Raw genomic sequence first — 19,362 nt, 5'->3', positions numbered from 1 at the left:
TAACATTTATAATAATTATAATGTATCAAAAACGTACTAAACAACAAAACTCATTAAAATCATTTAACTTACAAAATTGAGATTATTTTCATCCAAATGAACAAGCGAGGCTCTCTCCTGGTAGAGAGTGGGGTTCACAGAAGAAACGGAATGATGTTAAAGAGTGAGGACGTGGCGGCTAATGGTCAGGCGTGGGCTAGCCCACGATCATTAAGCTCACAAATGGGCTGCAGGCAGGTTGCGTTCATGGTCCCCACCCCGTTATCCCGTTTCTCTGGACCCCACTTACTCGTTTGGCTCCACTTTCTGCACTTTTTTGCCAGTGAAGCTGCATCCTTCCTGGAATGCCACGTGTACTTTTATTTTCTTTCTTTCTTTTTTTGTGTGTGTGTGTTCTGGCGATGGTGGATGCCGGTAAGTTAAAGCTACTAAAACCCTGTTGCTTATTCTGGTTTATCGCCTGGGGTTAAGGGCTTCAGGGCAAAGGATTATTTCTTGGTTTAAATAAAGAAGAAGAAAAAAAAGTAATAATAAAAAAAACAAATGGCTATGTTTCGTTGTAACAAGTATAGAAGTGAAGCAAAAGTCTACAACGTTATCCAAGTGTCATCTTGTCCCCATCATGCTTGTTTGGCATTTTTAGAATATTTTCTGCAACCCCCTTATTTTATTATTATATCAGGTTTTTTTTTATGAGTCTTACTAAATGAGCTTCAGATTCAATTTGCATATAATCACCTGCACATATGTCTTCTGCACATAATGATTAAGTTTCTATAATGAACCAAGGCATTTTGGATTTTGATGGATCATTTTCAAATCCATAGAAGAATATATGTTAGGTTTGATGTTCACCTCGTTATATTATTCTTTGATTAACAATTAAGAGTTATTTCATTATTACACTTAAATATACCATTTGATATTTTATTAAAAATATATATATATACTATACTATGCATGTACTATTCTACCAATTGGCGAGTTTTCACCGCTAATATTGATAATAACTTTTTATTTTTGTAATGAATATAAAAAAATGATTAATTATTTTATATTATATAATCACTAAATATACCTTCAAATTCAATGAATAAAAAAAAATATTAGAACGAATTAAAGTGCTAAAAAAGTTAAAAATAGGAGCCAAAGCCGTAAAAGAGGCTAAATGGCTAGCCAAGTCATAGATACTTTGTTTTGTATGAAACTAATGCTTGGAGAGAATAATAAATAGAACATTAATGGAAGTGATGAGGTGAAGGGCAACTGATAGTGGGGGCCTGTGTGTTAATGATTGCAGAAATAGACCCATTATTGTTTCGGTTCCCCACGTTCAACTATGGAAGGAAGGGATGGGCAACTCTTTTAAAAAATGTTTTAAGTCTTCAAATTTAAATCTGAAAGAAACCTCTCTTCTCCCTTCTTTCCTTGTTAATTCTTCATGAATCATGCCCTCACTACTACTCTTTATCTTATCTTCAATACCCATATAAAATAAATATTTGAATTTTAAAAAAAGGTTATATAATTTCTTTCCGCAATTATATCCAATTTTCATATCTATGGACAAATACGAAAAAACAAAGACACCTAACTGAGTTCCTATTGGTTCTATACTAGTACAATTTATAGAGTTCCTATTGGCTATCAGAAACTTGTCAATTATGATTAGTACATGAATATATAATACAGTGTGCATTTTATTGTTAACAACATGCTTTCATAAATTATTTCATTTTTCTTTAACATCCATGAGGAAATGAATAAGGCAAGCTTTTCTTCCGTTTTTATTTTTTTTAATGTGATTTCTTTTTCCTTCTTTTTGTTTTGCCATATATGTTTGGTCCAAGTCTGTCCAAGGATATGAATACACCTAGAAAGGGTATGGAGTAAAGCTTGGACAATAGAAGTAGGCCATTCATTTGAAACAAATGAATATACAATAATAATAATAATAATAATAAGTAGTAGAAAATTGGTGCATAAAAAGGAGATGGAAGACAGTCTACCATCTTTCGTTATCTCAAGAAACTCTCTGTGGCTACAATTTCTTAGAGTTCATATATATATGGGCAGCTTAATTGTTTTGTAAGAATAATTAATACTGTCAATTGAATTATACAATAGTTTTTCAAATTTCTGTCGTTTTGTTTTTAGAGTTTTTACCACATCATATATTATTTCCGTCCCAAGATGATAGTCTACTTTTAATTTACATGTGAATTAAAAATGCAAACTTGTTTAGTTAATGTTATTAGTTTTTTCTAAACAATTATTAAACTTTCTATAAAAATTACAAATTCTAAGTATAAAAATTAATCGCATGTTACTATAATCTATATTAATTAATAAATAATATTTTTAAAAATTGTTTATTAAATTAGTAATTTAAAAGATATAAATTATAATTTTGGATTGATAATCTTTTCAGGACGGATAATAGAGCTAAAAAAAATAAAAATTACAAGTGTCGTTATTGTAGGTGTGGACCAAAAGAGACTCTCTCATTCCAAGTAATTCGTCGTTAGAATTAATAATTGGCATCTTAGATAGTCATATTTTAACATAATTAACTGATCTCTGCTAACCTTATCTAGACAGCAATGGAAGTGGCAAAGCCTGAACCCATCAGGTGTTTTCAATAGTGAAACCAAAAAAAGAAACAAAAAGAGGAAAGATTTCTGATAAAATAAAAGAAGCAAAGTACATGCGCAATACCACGCGGCAGACAAAGATTTCATTAGATGACTTTAATTTGTCTAAATCACTGTCCCAAAACCATGATTAATTACCCTACACACAAACACAAACAATTTAAGCACGTGACCAATGTTTATTTGTTCTTTTTCCAACAAAACAGGAGGCTGAAGAGAAACTGCTAACCTCATCCTTGTAACACGTCACCACTTGTCGAGTTCTTTCTGGTAGGATTCACATTTTTCAGATTCGACCTGAATTGAACTCCATGGTGGTGACTTTAGTAAGTCTTTTGTCTTTTTGTTGTTGTTTGGTTTGGTGGGTTGATCCGTTCAAGGGATGGATGGCTTCAAGGTCAAATACATTTGCAATCGTGGAAAAGGAAAAACATTGGCAACACAAAATCAAACAAACTTTTTATATATAAATTAGTATATTTAGAACTTAATTGATAAAATAATTTAAATTAAAAAAATTGAAATACTAAATTATAATAATTCCTTTTATAGATATTGTATTCCAAACCAAGTATTGCAATAACTATAACTAACTAAAGTGCATGCAATAACTATAACTAATTAAAATATATGGATAATAAATACAATTATTTATTACTAATCGTTTACTCATGCGTTCATAAACCGTTATTATTATTTCAATTATAAAATTAAATTAATATATACAATTTAATAAAAATTTAATATTTAATATTAATTAATAATATTTTAAAATCTCCTTAATTTTTTAAAATTTTAAAATTTTATTAGTGTAATAATGTAAAAATTAATTTAAAAATATTCATTAATAAATTTAGTATTATATGAATTAATATTATCAATATAATCGATATTACTATATTAGAATTAAAAATTTATTATATAATTAAAAATTAATTTATTATTAAATATAATATTAAAAATATTATTTGAAATATTATTTTCTAGAATTAGAATTATTATCCAATTAGAAAACTAATTTATTAGTTAATATAATATTAAAATATAATTAATATGTTATTTCTTAGAATAAGAATTAGTATCATTATCTGATTAAAAAACTATTTATTAGTTAATATAATATTAAAATATAATTAATATGTTATTTCTTAGGATTAGGTTAGTATTTAATTAAGACTGTAACTTATTAATTAATAAATTAATAGAAAAATTATAAATTACACATTAATTTGAATTCTACGTGTCAAAAATAAATACATATATCAAAATAAAAAGTCTATGTGTCAAAAATTAAGTACACATATTAGAAAAATCTTAAGTCTCAAAAATTACTATATATATAAATTGTATAGGATTTTCTTTTTTACGATATAAAAATAGGTTGGTATTAATGAGCCCAAAAAGCTCAAATCAGTATGATATACTCCTTAATCATATTAATATTTTTTTCAAATCGAAATTTTTTTAATTATTTATCATTTTTATACATTTAATGCAATATCAATTTTTTAATATTTTATTATTATATTGAAATAGATATAATAAATTTGTTAATATATAAATAAGGGTAATTAAGTCTAATTTAGCTAGTTATACTCTATAATTAAGCACACTAATACTTTTTTAATCAAAATGAAATACTAAAAAATGACAGTTAGCATGGAATGAATGAAGTATATATATAAAGAAAATTATCGGCTTGATATCTTACAATCGGTTAATAAGTAAATATCATATAATAATTCATAAATTTAAAAATATAGTGAAAATATAATTATTGATGAAGTTTTCCATCGATTGAAATTGGAAAAAAGTAGACTATTAAAAGCTTATCATTGTTCACCAATAACATTTCAACAAGAAGCAATTACTTTAGCTCATAATATTGATTGTATATGTAAATTTGTAATCGTCAAAAATACAATAACCACTCATTATCAATGTGCAGTATTTTTCATTACTTACATTACAGCATTACTATTAGATCCACTTAGGGTTTATCTAGAAAATTACAAATTTTTGCATAACTTTTATAACTCAAAACATGAAGAGGATAGCTATAATCAGTTTTTGTTATCATCAAGAAAAATTGGCGCTAGCGGTATATATTGTATTAATGATCAGTAAAACGGGATTAAGTGTAATGTTAATTGAATGCCACAACTTCAATTAAAGCTATATATGCATTTTATTTTATTGAAAATAAATCATCAATTCACCAAAATAATAATAATAATAATAATAATAATAATGTGTAATAATTATCATAGAATGTAATTGTTGAAAAGTAGCTACCTAAGGGTTAAAAAAGAATATACCTAATGGAAAGGAGGAAAGTTGACATCATAAGAAAAGCCATCCTAACAAAATTACAAAAAGTCTTATTCAATTGGGTTAAGGTGTATTAATCTAAAATATCTCAGATCTAATCACAATTTGTTTATTGTAATTATATTGATTTGGGTGCAATTTGTATTTTAGACGTGGAGAGCAAGAAAATTATTCGTTATCAAGTAAGTGTTTGTTAAACTAATTGCATTTATTTTATTAACTTTTTATATGGATAATTGAAACCATTTTATTCTATGAATGAACATTAAATTTATTTTTTAATTACATATTAGTAGCACAAATTACAAGGTTGAATTTGTTTTATTCAATTTAAACTTTATTTTCTGTTGCGTGTGCTGCTGATTTTGATTCTTTAGAGTTGTGAGAAAAAAGAAAATTTAAGAAACTACTCAAAAGTCATAAAAACAGGGACATTTATAAACTGTCATATATTCATATTTAGTATTAATATGACCCCAAACTTCAAAGTGTAAATCTGCAATACTGGAGTAACCCCACCTCTCTAATTATCATCAAATTAAGAAAATCAAACTATAAAAAAAGGGATTAATTTTTAATTAAACGACATTAAATAGATGGTTGACCATTGACTTGAAAAGTCAACTCCACTGTTCTGCACAGAAACACATGCACACAAGAGGGAGGCAACATCATTTTACTGTTTGGGTCGCTCAAGGCGTGATGGCTAATGATGATAATTAATTTTGATGTCATTTTCTATGGTTGTGGCCTTTTCTGGAAGTGTTGATTACCATGTTATACATTTTATTTTTCTCAAGAAAAGGATTTAAAAATAATAAGAATTTCAATATCGACAGAAGGGTATGATTGCATTTGTTTTATATGTCCCCTTCAGAATAATAATGCCAATTATGGCAATAATAATAAGGGATTAAGAAATGACAACAAATAAAGGGCAAGGGAGTGGAATTTAGAATGATTACCATCATATTCACATTCAACTACACAAATTTTACAATAATAATAAAATGGGGGCACAATCTACATATAGCACCAAAAAAAATTAAGGAAAAAAAAAAAAGAAAAAGAGATATCAGAGATCAAAAAAGTTTAACGTCTTGTCCTTTGGGAGGTCGGGAAGAGGGGCCTGTTTGATGGTTAAAACTGAGTTACAGGTTCATACATCTAATCACACAACTGAAGGAAAAACAAAAAAGATTTTATGAAAAAAGATAAAAAGGACCAGCTTGGCCTCAGCATAAGAAACATATAATGTGAAAATTCTCTGAAATGCAATGAGTGTGCAGAGAGAAGGGGAAAACTTTTAATAAAACCTGAAAATTATGTGTATCATTTAGCATGTTTGCCCGTTGGATTTTTGCTGATGCAAATATTATTACATTCACATAACATTCTTTTTTGGATAATTTTGAGAAAGTTGGATTAATGCGGTTCAATTTAATTTTTAATGGTAGTTTCTTGATGGTAAATTCAAAGATGGGTATGCTTATTATTAGAGTTAAGAATTTAACATTGCTAAATATAAATAGCATTAAGGTTTTTATATAATATTTGAATTTCACCATTTATCTCATCAGACTTTGGATGTTAAGCTTGCTTCTCATATAGTTGCAGGCCAAAGTTTCATGTTGTTATATTGTGTCTATAAAATCTGAGTTATTTTATACCATGTATGGAAGAGTGTGCTATTAATTAGTTACTAAAGGACCCATTGGTTACACGTAAAAGTAAATTAAAGTTCTAGACTAAATTTAGGCTGTACCAATCGATAAGCTTGAGGTTAAATAGATAAGCAAAGATCTCACAGGTCTTGATTTAAGAATTTTGATGCAAGGCGAATAGAAAATTTACCAGAGTTTATATGTATTTTCACCATTTCTAGAAATGGAAGAATATTACATACAGAATATGATGATGAAGAAGGTGTGGAGGAGACCTATGTAGCTAGGTATCAACAAGGCTGAAGATTTTAAGTTGGTGAAGTGGGACAGAATTGATGAGAAATCCAGGAAGAGTCAACTAAGATGCTATTTTAATGATAGCAATGGGGTCCGAGACCTTTTTTATTGATGCTTCAAGATTAGTTATATATGGGTCAGTGCAGCTTAATTTGAAAACATTTAATCAATATAATCAATTGGGGTATCTAACTTCAATCATAAACATATCCACTACATCAATCTGGACCGCCAAATCTACCATACTTTCTCATGATTATTGAACTTCTTCCAGGATCATTAATTTTCTTGACATGGAATGGAACACACTAGCTAGCTCAAAAGGCTTTAAAACAAACACTTAGCTTCTTGCATTTGGAGAGTTACAGTGTCTATGCTTAGACTTGAAGTTAGATAATTCTATAAAATGCTCCTTTTGTGTGTAATTTTAGGGTTAATAGAATGATTTATTACATAAGGAAACCTCATCATCACCACCTATGCACTTATCTAGAAGAGAAAAGAAAAAGAAAAAAAAAAAAGAGTAAATCAGATGGTAGCCCTTTAGTAAGGCCAATGTGAACTGTTCTTTAATGAGAAGAGAAGAGAGACAATAATAAAAAATAGAATTGGTTTCTCTTCTTGTCCTACAAAGCAGTTGCAGTTGATGGACAAGCAATGTTTTGTAGGGACAGTTGTGGGGTTCCTACAAGATAAGGTCATCAATCCAGTGTCCTTATATATATAAGGGTATGTGCCCTAATATTTGTGTTCACATCTAAACGTATTAGGAGGGTCTTCTTCTTCTTCTTCTTCTTCTTCTTAGATGGAAAGGGTATTCAATTTCAGTATTTCAAAAATATATAAATTATTCCAGCTGCACTTGTCGCATTATTAGGGTTATGATTATAGGCATATTGGCTAAAATTGTTTCCGAGACATGTGCTAGCATGCTGAGAGCCTGAGACAGACAAAAACATTTAAGTATGAGCTTCAACGTCATATTAGCTCATTAATATATATATATATATATATCAAAAGGTTTCGATATTACAAACTTTTTAAGACAAAATTCTTTTTTTACTTATATATATCAATGAAATAGAATATCCGTGGCCCTTATTATAAATGGTCGACCTTGCATATTACTATGTTTTTGTTTTTATAAGTTCGTCCTAATTAAATATGTTAAGATCTACTCTTTAAAGTGACATATATTTTTTATATTTTCAACAAAAATTTATACTTTTTATATATATTTTTATATTTTTTTATGAATCTAGTTTATATGTATTGAGTTGGAATTCATTCTAAATACATGAATATAATAAAGTTATATTCTAAAATTATTTTATAGTCCATCTGACCAACACGTATGTCTTACTTATTTTATCCATTTTAATAGAATGTATGAATCACATAATTCTACAAATAACAAAAATCACCATTATGGCAATGATGTACCCAAGAAAGAAAGAGAACAGCATTATGCGAAGTTAGATGAATAAGAATAATCACATAATTTGAAGGTAAGGAATTACATATTATTCTGCTTCTTCTTGCATTAATTCATGAAAAAGAAAAGAAAAAAAGAATGAAGTGGAGAAACACATGATTCAGAGGCTTCTTAATTTCATCAATCTTTTGGAGAAAGAGGCATATGATAGTTTTTGATACGCCATGCTGTTAGGTACGTTGGAAGTGATATTGGATGTCGATTTTATAATAATCATCTTCTTCGACCTAATGATACTAATTAATATGGATTCAATAAGTATGAATTTATCCAATCAAACGTAACTTATGAGGTATTATCATCATTAAATATATATATATATATATTAATTTTATACGTGAAAATGATAAAAACAAACGCACAATCACCAAACAATTTCAAAAGGGTTCAATGTTAATCAATGTCATCTAAAAGTGTTAAATAAATATTGGGTACAGAAGACACGTAAAAAAGAAAAACAAAATTGTTTTTCTTTGTTTTGTAGCCGAAAATATATAACAAAAATTATAATGTCTTTTTCCTTTTTTTTTTTTTTATTTAAATGTACGTAGTATTCTTCTCTACTATGAGTATAAGATTCATTGATAATTAAAATTAAAGGCTCCAGATTCTTGGATTGAATGGAATAATGTTCTCACAAGAAGAAGAGAGAAAAGAAAGCAAATTGTTGCCTTAAGAAGACAGCTTACGGTATGATCCAGTACTAGTGCACTAAATTCAGCAAGAATTTTGACAAGGGAAATATGTAAAACTTATGTATGTTCTGATCGACCATTATGACCTGGTGTTCAATGTAATAGATATTCACCCTTGTTCTAATTTCTTTTTTTTTTTTTTTAACAGAGACAGATTTATATTTCTTAAAACAGTCACATGTACAGATTGGCTTTGTTATGAGCAAGAAATTACAAGAGAGATGATAGAAAGAAAATCTAAGTTGACTAATAGATTGAGAGAAAAAACAATAGGAAACATTTCAGTAAATTATCTTATGGTTCGATATATTTTTATTTTATAATATATGATTTATCTTTTATTGTTTTAGTACCTGTAAATATGATTGTTAGCAAATAGCGGTCAAATTGTATAAAATCGTTAAGAAATTCTAATATAGCGCGCGATAGCTACTATTCTTTTAACTGCCACATTAACACTTGCTAATGGTGTAGTGTAAATTTTAATCGTTATTTGCTAACGGTTATATTCACATAATACCAAAATGACAAAAAGCAAATCATATATCCTAAAGTAAAAATACATTAAACCACGAGATAGTTTAATAAAAAAAATTTTAAAAAATAATATCATCCATCACCACCGTAACCAGAGCTACCACAGAAAATGATTTAGAAGCCATTTGAATATCCGCAAGCGAGTCTCCTTCAAATACTACTATATCCCATTTTAGATTGGCAACCCAAACCATAGGCAATGCTCTCAAGAATGAGAGGGCCACTGATGCCTAGATAGATCTTGGAACAAGAACCCACTAATTCATCATGAGCATTTCTAGCAACAAAGCCTACACTTCCTCGCTTAAGTTCGGATCTACAAAAGCCGCATCAAAATTGATTTTAATTCAATTAGAAGAAGAGAGTGAACTGGAGAGTGCATGACTAGTAGGGCTGAGCATAGATTTCAACGATTTCGGCCTGAACTGAATAACCGTACCGAAAAATATCAAAATTGAAATAACCGAAATTTTTTATAATCGAATTGAACTGATCTGAATTTTTTTACTATTACGGTATAGTACTGGTTCTTTAGTAAAAACCGTACCATAACCGTATTAAAATCGATCCGTCTTATACTGATCTGGACCATATTGTAGAACCAAAATTTTTATATACATTTATTAATAATTATTTATATTATATAAATAATACCTATTAAAGATATAAAATATTTTATACTCTATAAAAAATTATTTATATTTGTTATTTTATATAATTCAAGCAATTTATTTGTTTTAATGATTGCTATCTGCAAAAAAAAAAATTATGCTAGCAGTAAAATATATTATAATGGTTTGTATTTGAACATCGAATAAATTATTATACTTGTAAGTGACTGAATTGCAAAACAGGTTGTTCAAGAATGTGATTGCAATTCTAAAATTCAGATTTTCATGCTACTTTCTTTAGGTTGGTAATCATATTTTTTCTAAATATATTTGATTAAAGATGAGATTTAAAGTTGTGTTTATTAAATTTTTTAGAACCGAAAATAGCACTGAACCGAATTGTATTTAACTATTAAAATTAGTACAATACGATACAGATCCATTTATATTTGGTACGGTACCGGTACCTTCAATTTTAAAAAAAAAATCGAGATTTAGTATGGTACCGGTGATTTATAGATAACTAAATTGAACCATCCGTGCTCAGCCCTAATGACTAGTAGACAATATAGGGAGTTGTCTAACCTCGAAAGTAGCCTCCCGAAAGACTTTGTCAATAACGTCCTTTTCTTTTAGCCATTTTTGACTGAAAATAACTGTTTCGTGCTTTCCAAAAGCTCCAAAAGAGTGGCAGCCAAGTAATTAAGAACAGAATCATCTCCATTTAGATCATTTAGTTCCTGCAATATTTTCTCCCAAGCTAAATGGATGCCAGTCATATGAAAACTAAAGATATCAGGCCTAGTAGATATAATCTCCAAACATGTTGCGAGAGAGCGTAAAGGAAGAAAAGATACATTCCCGTTTCTAGAGCACCACAGCGGACACAAGTGCCATCTGAACCAAGCCTGCTTTGTAGTAGGGAACCAACTGGGAGTGCATTAGCTAGCATCTCCCACAAAAAGACCTTGATCTTATCAGGAACCTTCATTTTCCACAGTTGTTTCCATCCATGACGAGCTAAACTGGATGGCAAACTATTGTCTTGATTTTCCTGATCAAATGATTGGAACCACACATAATAACCTGAGCCCACTGTGTATTGCCTAGTGGAGTGATAATACTAGGTCATGGAATCCTGCGAGTTCTGACACTTAAAGGGATCTTGATGATTTCTGCTACTTGATGGGGAGGAAAATGTTGATGGAGCAACGCAATTTCCCAAGAATGTAGATCATGATCCACAAAGTCAGCCACACCGGTATCCAATGAAGTTGAACTGTTGATTTCATCTACTTTGAACCGAGGGAGCGATGGAACCCAGGGATCCAACAAGGCATTAACCATTTTGCCTGTTCCTATGTAACAACGTATGCCTTCGTTAAGAAGTTGTTTGTCGGTGCATAAACTACGCCAACCCCATGACTAAGAGGATCCAGGAATGTAGAGTTAGCAAAGTACCTACCCTTCAAAACCTTAACTAAGAAGGAATGTGTAATTTTTAAAAATCTGCCATGCCTATTTTGCTAGGAGGGCAATGTTGAATACATGAATGTCTTTGAAACCCAAACCTCTAGAAGTTTTACTTTTACAAAGCAAATGCCAAGCCTTCCAGTGCATTCGTTTCTCAAATTGGAGTTGGCCCCACCAGAAATTGGCCACAATCCGATTGATTTCCTGATAAATCCCTTTAGGAATGAGAAAGCAACTCGCCGTATATACTGGTATTACACAGGCAATAGCTTTGATCAAGATTTCTTTTCCCGCTAAAGAAAAAAAATTATTTTTGTTCCATCACTTTGGAGCGGATTTTAGAAATTATTTCTGGAAATGTCTTCTTTTTTTATTCCTCAACTAAAGCTGGAAGCCCTAGATATCTGTCCAAATGACCAATCTTGGATATTTGAAAAATACCAACAATTTGAACTTGAGTTACTACCGGAGTATTTGGACTGAAAAATATGGTTGATTTTGAGGGTTTATCTGTTGAACACTAGCTTAGCCGTAAGTATATAATATGGAACGTAGCCTATGAGCTGCTGATGGAGAAGCCTCACTAAGAAATATTGAATCATCCGCAAAGAGAAGATGGTTTACAAAAGGGACTGGCTCGAGCTATCCTGATCCCCTACAAATTACCTTGATTCTGCGCTTGAGAATAAAAGTGAGAAAGTCCCTCAGCACAAAGAAAAAATAATAGAAGGAATAGAGAATCCCCCTGGCGAATGCTTTTAGAAGGAGAAATAAACCCCTCCAAGGAGCCATATATGTTTATGGATATACCATTGATGAAATACATTCGATAATCCAATAGAACCAAAGATTCCAAATACCTAGAGAATATGTTGTGTGAATTTCTATTCTAGCTTATCATAAGCCTTTGCTATATCCATTTTCAAAGACATTCCTCCTATTTTTGCCTTTTCTTTTGAATTTTAAAAAATGAGTGAGCTCATGGCAAACCAAATTGTTATCGACTGTAGATTCGTTGAAGGTGAGAAACCAATAGTTTAGAGATGATCTTGTAGTAAACCGTGCATAAACTTATAGGTCTCAATGAGAAAGGTAACCTTATAGGTCCCGAATGAGAAAGGTGAGTTGGGTTGGATTAGCATGCTTCAGAATTAATGTAATGGAAGTATGGTTGATGTTAGGATGTGCAGTATTGATGTTAAAAATAAGGGTTTCCCGAATAACTGGAGAACAGGCTTGTCTAATGGATACCATCAGACTGCTCTTGTACTCATTGTTCAGATTTCAGAAGCATAGTCTACAACAGGAATTGTTCAGAAGGAAACTACAGCATTATTGCTAAAAGGAACACTAAGTTTTGGATAGCAATGGCTTGACACGACTTTATTTCGCAAACACACTTATTATACACCACAACGGATTGGCATGTTGGGTGGGAGTAGATCAAGCTTACATATGAAATCTCTCAAGAAACTATAAACAAAAGGCATAGGATGTCATAGATTCATTAGATGGGCTAATGGAAAACCCCAACTTATATGGCAAGTGGAAAAGAGATTGCGCAAGCCTGCTATATTTCTAGAGTGTGGGAGGAATCCAGATATAGCCATGTGTTTGGACATAACCAGCTTTTGCCAGCAGTTCATCAGCTTCTGCAGGGCCTCGACTGCCTCGTTGGTATGGGATTGCCTTAAGTTCACCATCGTCAATCCTATGCAAAAGTGGTGTAAAGATCTCCCATGCCGCCTGATATATCAACGGTCACATTTTGAACTCAAAATTTCAGTAAAATCTTACACTTGGTTGAAAAAGTTTTACCTTCAACTCATCTCTGCGGACAAAATGCTGCTGATCACCTCTAATTCTGTAAAAAGAAATTCCATTGTCATCATCAATGTTGCCATAGATTTTCACTATAATAACAAACCTTGTCCTTATTTTATATAGTATTTAATCCATATTTAGGGGATACACAACAAAAGCAATGGCCACCATAAATTACAGCAGGAATCATACGTGTCAAGAATCAATCGTTCATAAGCCTCTGGAATGACAACCCCATTATAACGTTGTCCATATGACAAGTCTAATTCACTTTGAACAGTTGCCATCTCCAGTCCAGGCTGCTTCACCTGCATCAGAGACATGAAGCAATTCAAAAGACCAAGTATAAAGATAGATGAAATTTGTCTAGCATAGAATTAACATTCTATTAACTCAGTATTCTCTAATTGGAATGGAAAAAATTGGAAAAACTGAAGAGTCTTACAAGGAACAATCCAAATAATTTGTTGTACCACAAGGAAACAGAATAGATATTTTTCATTTTTGTTACATTCGGGGTAACAGGTAACCAACAGTAGTAGCATAATTGGCACAACAAAATGGTGAAAAAAGTTGATCATGGCTCAGGTGTCTCAGAACATGTTGAAGGATAATTTTCCAGAAATATTCAGGAGAATTATCTGTAGCTCTAATAATGCAGTAGACAATACAAAATTGCAGTATTGAACTTTGCCTATTGTTACAAGTTACATACCGTAAGTTTCATGTAAATAGCTTCTGAAGGTTGCAAGCGTATTACAAACTCATTTCTTCCTTGCTTTTTACCTAGATTGTAAAAAACTAGATAAGCAACACAATAAACATGCATGCCTAAACAAAATAAATGTACAGAAAAAAGTAAGGTATGTGATAACAGGGCAGCAGCATTAATTGATCATATATAAACATTACAAGCTGAAAAACTAGTTCAATTCATTCACAAATGAAAAGCAATTCTTGTGTACCACAGTAATTAAAACGACTGTCACTCCCCCCACTCCAAGTTTTCAGCATTAAAACACAGAAGTCACATTCACTGATAAAAAACTATTTTGTGGTAAATATCTAAAACTAGGATTGTATTGTCACTTCCACAACTCCAATTCAGCATAAACCACATAACTGTACTGAAAAAAAGAAAATACAGAAGTATAGTGATTATAGAATTCTAAAGTTCCAGAGTCATACATTTGAATATATCACCGGGAACATCTTTAAATTGAACTCGTATCTCTGCTTTTCTTGAATTCAATGCTTTCCCTGCCTTTAGTATAAAAGGAACACCTGAAAAATAAATATAATATTAGCAGTGAGGATAAGCTAAAATCAAGATTTAAAGAATGAAAATATAAATATTACCTTCCCATCTTTCATTATGTATGTGCAGAATAACGGTCGCAAATGTTGGGGTGTTTGAATTGTCTGGAACTGTTGAATCATTCCTATAGCCTTCATATTGTCCAAGAACAACGTCATCATCTTTGATAGGAAGTACTGAACAAAGCACCTGAATTTTGAAGGAATGAGCAATCAACATGGAAAGGACATATCTAGGATTCATGGCACTAAATTCTGTAGGTGTTACAATCCTAAGGCGAGATTGAAAATGAAAGTCTTGAGATAACTTCCATACAGTGGTCAGTAAAAGTTCTTGTAATCCCTTATGGAACAAACATACCGAAAATTTTGGTTCATGATCAGTATTTGAGGGATCTGAGGTCATATCTTCCAGAAGATTAAAAAAGAGATGTTTGATACTATCTGATTCATAGAGTGAAAAGATAAACCTTCACTTTCTCATCTCGAATGTGCTCAGGTTTTAGAGAGACGGGTTTCTCCATAGCAACTAGACAAAGGACCTGCAGGTTAAATAGAAAAGCAACAAATAGATGAGACAAAAACAAAATGCCTTTACTATTTATTGTCTTTGTTTCTTCTTGCATGATGATGTTGGAGAAAAAAGAATCACATAATATAGGCAAATTGTACAACAGGAGACGGAGCCTCCAGTTGAACGAGATACCTACCTCAGAAAATCTAAATACAGTTTAGTCATTTTACACAACACAAGTAAATGATGTTCCAATATCTGATTGCTCAAATAAAATGGTTTCTCATATATGCAGGCTTATTACCATCCCATAGAAGATGTTATGCAATTTGATGATAATTCTGCTTTATGGCGTGCTCCTTACCTGCAACAAGTGATTTTGGATAATGTCGCGGATAATTCTGCAGAAAAAGGGGGGAGAGAAAAAAAGAGAAAAGAAAGAGGATTAGTTTCTCCATGTTACAGATATAGCACATGAAAGGCCAACAACATAAAATTTATCAAATAAGTCATTCAGAACCACGTTTCTATAAGTTAACTTCAAATTTTTTGCTGACATTTCTCTTGAAATTCTGGAGGTAAGTAGCATATTTAAATTTCCTTTTAAAGAAAATTCACAATACTAGAGATCTAAATTACTTAATGATACAAAAGTAAGACAAGAACTATAAGAGGAGAGAGATCATGATCCTTTGCTAAAAAGACACCTGCTCTATAGACTAGATGAAAAGTTATATTTACTGAGCATACCCATATTCATCAAAATATCCACCACGACCTTCAACTCCAAAATCTTCCCGGAACACAATCTGCCAAATAAACAACCCAAGGAGGTATACAGATTAAGTGCTAGCAAATATCACTGCTACATTAGACAAAAGACTCTCATTCATGTTATGAGATTTCCTTATTAACAATGATATGACCAGATATTGTATTTGTTTTGGCGTGAGCCACTCACTACCTTTACATTTCTTAGCAAGTGACGTAATGACTGAAAGAGAAATTCTCACCTGTACATTGGCAATATTGTCACGATTCCAAAGGGGTAAGAAGAAGCGATTTGCAAAACGAAGCACCAACTACAAAATTCAAGCAGCAAAAAGAAAACATTAAGCACTGTTACCAAATTCAAAAGGAACAATGATTAAGCACCTAAGTACACATGCTTTACCATGTTTTGCACCAATTCTTTTCCCAAGTAGTGATCAATACGGTAAATTTGAGATTCCTCAAACAACTCTCCGATCTGATCACTAAGTTTTTCTGAAGACTCCAAATCCTTGCCGAAAGGCTTCTCAACAACAATTCGAGTCCATCCACCAAGATCAGCTAGGAAGGATCACAAGGGATGCATTCATAAAATATGAAGATTAGATGTTCAATTCTGATTATAAAATCAAGAGTGCACTTCAGAAACATTTCTAAGCCAATGCTCAAAGGTTATATGAAAGATATAAACACAGCAGATGGCCTTTCAAAAGTGAAGGACCAAGTAAATATAGACTGAGATAAGGGACCGAGAAAAGTAATTCAAAATAGGCAAAATTTACATTTATTCATGCAACATTTTTTTATCATCTTGCAGACAACTGGATAAACTGATGGTGGAAGTGCAAAGTAAAATAGTCTCCGAGATGATCCTTCTGCACTATTTTTCGCTGATTCATGCTCTGAGATTTCCTTATCCAGCAGCTTAAAGCCCTCTTCAGTATCATAAGCTCCACTTACATATTTGATCTGCAAGATTACAAAAGCATTAAGATATGACTGCTGCACAACAGAATAAATAAAGTAGCAACGACCAAAAAAATCCAGGAAAGGGCAGAACGAACCAACTGTAAGAATTTTAATTGATTAGGGCGCCCACATGAATTACTTTTGTAAAGATATCTGCAATTATTGATACTTGTGGATTAAATATGAACATCTGAAACATTCATTGAACTGTGAAAAGAATGTCAAAAACAAACATTTCACTCATTCAACCCAGAAAAAAGATTCATAGGACAAATAGTAATGCATAATATCTCACCCACAAAGACGATTTCGGAGCTCATCATCTGAAATCTTAGTCCTTGCATAACCAAATATGTGAACTTCATCTGGTTGCAGAAATCCCTGCAAGGAAACCAACCAAAAGACAATGAGATTTAATGCAATCAGCAGAAAAAGTAGAAATTGAACCCAAGATAACCATGCAGACCTTCTTTAACATCAAGCAAGACAAGACAAATGAGTCATAGAAGATAAATATCATTTCAGCAGTAAATCCGAAACCCGACAACAGAATCACAAAGGAAAAAATAAATAAAGTTTCGTAGTTCCACATCACAACACCAGAAAAGAATTATGGCAATACCTGGCGATAAAGATTGTAGAGAGCAGGGAACGTCTTCTTTCTGGCAAGATCACCAGAAGCACCAAGCACAATAATTGAGAGGCATCCAGTTTCAGGCACATTCTCATTTTCTCTAGCAAATGAATCACTTCTAAAACTAGATCTTTTCTCCATGGACCATTGACCAGAATCCATTTTCTACTTCTATAGGGTCTTTGGAAAGAAAGCAGTTTCTTTGATCTGTATAGCATACAAAACATTAGCTAAATAAGCTGCAGCATCAACGTTCTAATCTTTTAAGCCAAATTGAATTACTAAACAGATCGAAATAAAACCTGAAAACTCAGAGTCTAAGAATTACCATGCCAAAAAGAAAATTAGGGAAAAAAAATACAATAAAAAGAAAAAAAAATCTTAATAGACTTGTAAAGAAAAAAGGTCAAACCCAATAACACACCAAAATCTCTAAAATCTGATACACAAAGTTCCTTTGATCTGTATAGCATACAGAATATGAGCAAAATAAGCATGCAACACACCAACATTCCAATCTTTTAAGCCAAATTCAATTAATAAACAAATTCAAATAAAACCAACAAGAACTCGCAACCTAAGAATTACCACGCAAAAGGAAAAAAAGAAAGTTAAGAAAGAAAACTCACAATAAAAAAGGAAAAACTATATATGTAAAGAAACAAGATCAAACCCAATAACATAACAAAATCTCTGAAACCTGATACACAAACAGTTTCTTTAATCTGTTTATCATACAAAACATTAGCTAAACATGCAACACATCAACGTTCCAATCTTTTAAGCCAAATTCAATTACCAAACAGATCCAAATAAAACCCAACAACAACTCACAATCAAAGAATTATCATGCAAGAACCTCACAATTAAACGAAAAGAAAATATAAAGAACCAAGATCAAACCCAACAACATACCAAAGTATTTAAAATCTGATACACAGAAAGGTCTACAGGTAGTTGGGGATTGTGAAGTGAGGATACTTTTTGTGCTTGAATGATTTAGAAAATGGTTACTTTTATTTTTCTGGTTTTGTATAGTTATATTGTAGCTATGTTTCACCAAACTCTTGTTTTGTTGTTTGGTGTGATATGTCTCAAATCGAAACTAGCCGCCGTAGACGACACGAATTTATGTTAGCTACCCTATGTTCTTCTATTTCAACTTCGACCCAGAAATCTAATAAACTACTTCAATTGCATCCCTAGAGCTATATATTTAAATTACAATACCATATAAAAACATGTATAATGGTGCTTTTAATTTTTTAGAGAATTATTTGTATAATAAATAATATATTAGGAAATATACAAATATAAGGAGTAAAACATCTTATTTAAATTTAATGAATTCTTTACATATTCCTTTTTATTTGCATTAGTATTGACAATCTTTTTTTTTCTTTTACAATAATATCAACTAATAATATATACAGAAACTTATAATCATTTTAAAGTTAAACTAAAAAATAAATTTTGATTAAATAATAAATGGATTAAAAAATATATTTTTATTTTATCTCCTCGATAGGTAATGTGATTTTATCTCCTCGAAAGGTAATGTGCGCCTCACACGTGA

At 31.1% G+C, this 19,362-nt stretch overlaps 1 protein-coding gene across 1 annotated transcript; it reads right to left on the bottom strand.

Moving 5' to 3' along the window:
• Positions 1-12,968: 12,968 nt before the first annotated feature.
• On the bottom strand, positions 12,969-18,873 carry LOC8259378 (glucose-6-phosphate 1-dehydrogenase 6, cytoplasmic). The gene is made up of 16 exons (XM_002534444.4): positions 18,702-18,873; positions 17,775-17,993; positions 17,448-17,533; positions 17,248-17,305; positions 16,966-17,152; positions 16,587-16,744; positions 16,426-16,494; positions 16,163-16,221; positions 15,777-15,813; positions 15,369-15,440; positions 14,941-15,088; positions 14,770-14,865; positions 14,297-14,367; positions 13,774-13,889; positions 13,576-13,621; positions 12,969-13,503 (listed from the first exon to the last, which is right to left on the bottom strand). The coding sequence occupies exons 2-16, from the start codon at positions 17,946-17,948 to the stop codon at positions 13,336-13,338; spliced, it is 1,545 nt and encodes a 514-aa protein (XP_002534490.2). The 5' UTR covers positions 17,949-17,993; positions 18,702-18,873; the 3' UTR covers positions 12,969-13,335.
• Positions 18,874-19,362: the final 489 nt, after the last annotated feature.

Source organism: Ricinus communis, chromosome 5 (genome assembly GCF_019578655.1).
Source record: "Ricinus communis isolate WT05 ecotype wild-type chromosome 5, ASM1957865v1, whole genome shotgun sequence".
Classification (NCBI taxonomy): Eukaryota; Viridiplantae; Streptophyta; class Magnoliopsida; order Malpighiales; family Euphorbiaceae; genus Ricinus; species Ricinus communis.
The sequence above is the reverse complement of the archived record's forward strand: the minus strand, read 5'-3'. Positions and strand labels throughout refer to the sequence as shown.

Coding starts and splice junctions, on each gene's coding strand:
- LOC8259378 (XM_002534444.4), bottom strand. CDS start 17,948: ATGGATTCTGGTCAATGGTCCATGGAGAAAAGATCTAGTTTTAGAAGT. Junction 16,745..16,965: donor AAAATGTTGCATGAATAAAT/GTAAATTTTGCC, acceptor GATCCTTCCTAG/CTGATCTTGGTGGATGGACT. Junction 16,495..16,586: donor AAGAATTGGTGCAAAACATG/GTAAAGCATGTG, acceptor TGAATTTTGTAG/TTGGTGCTTCGTTTTGCAAA.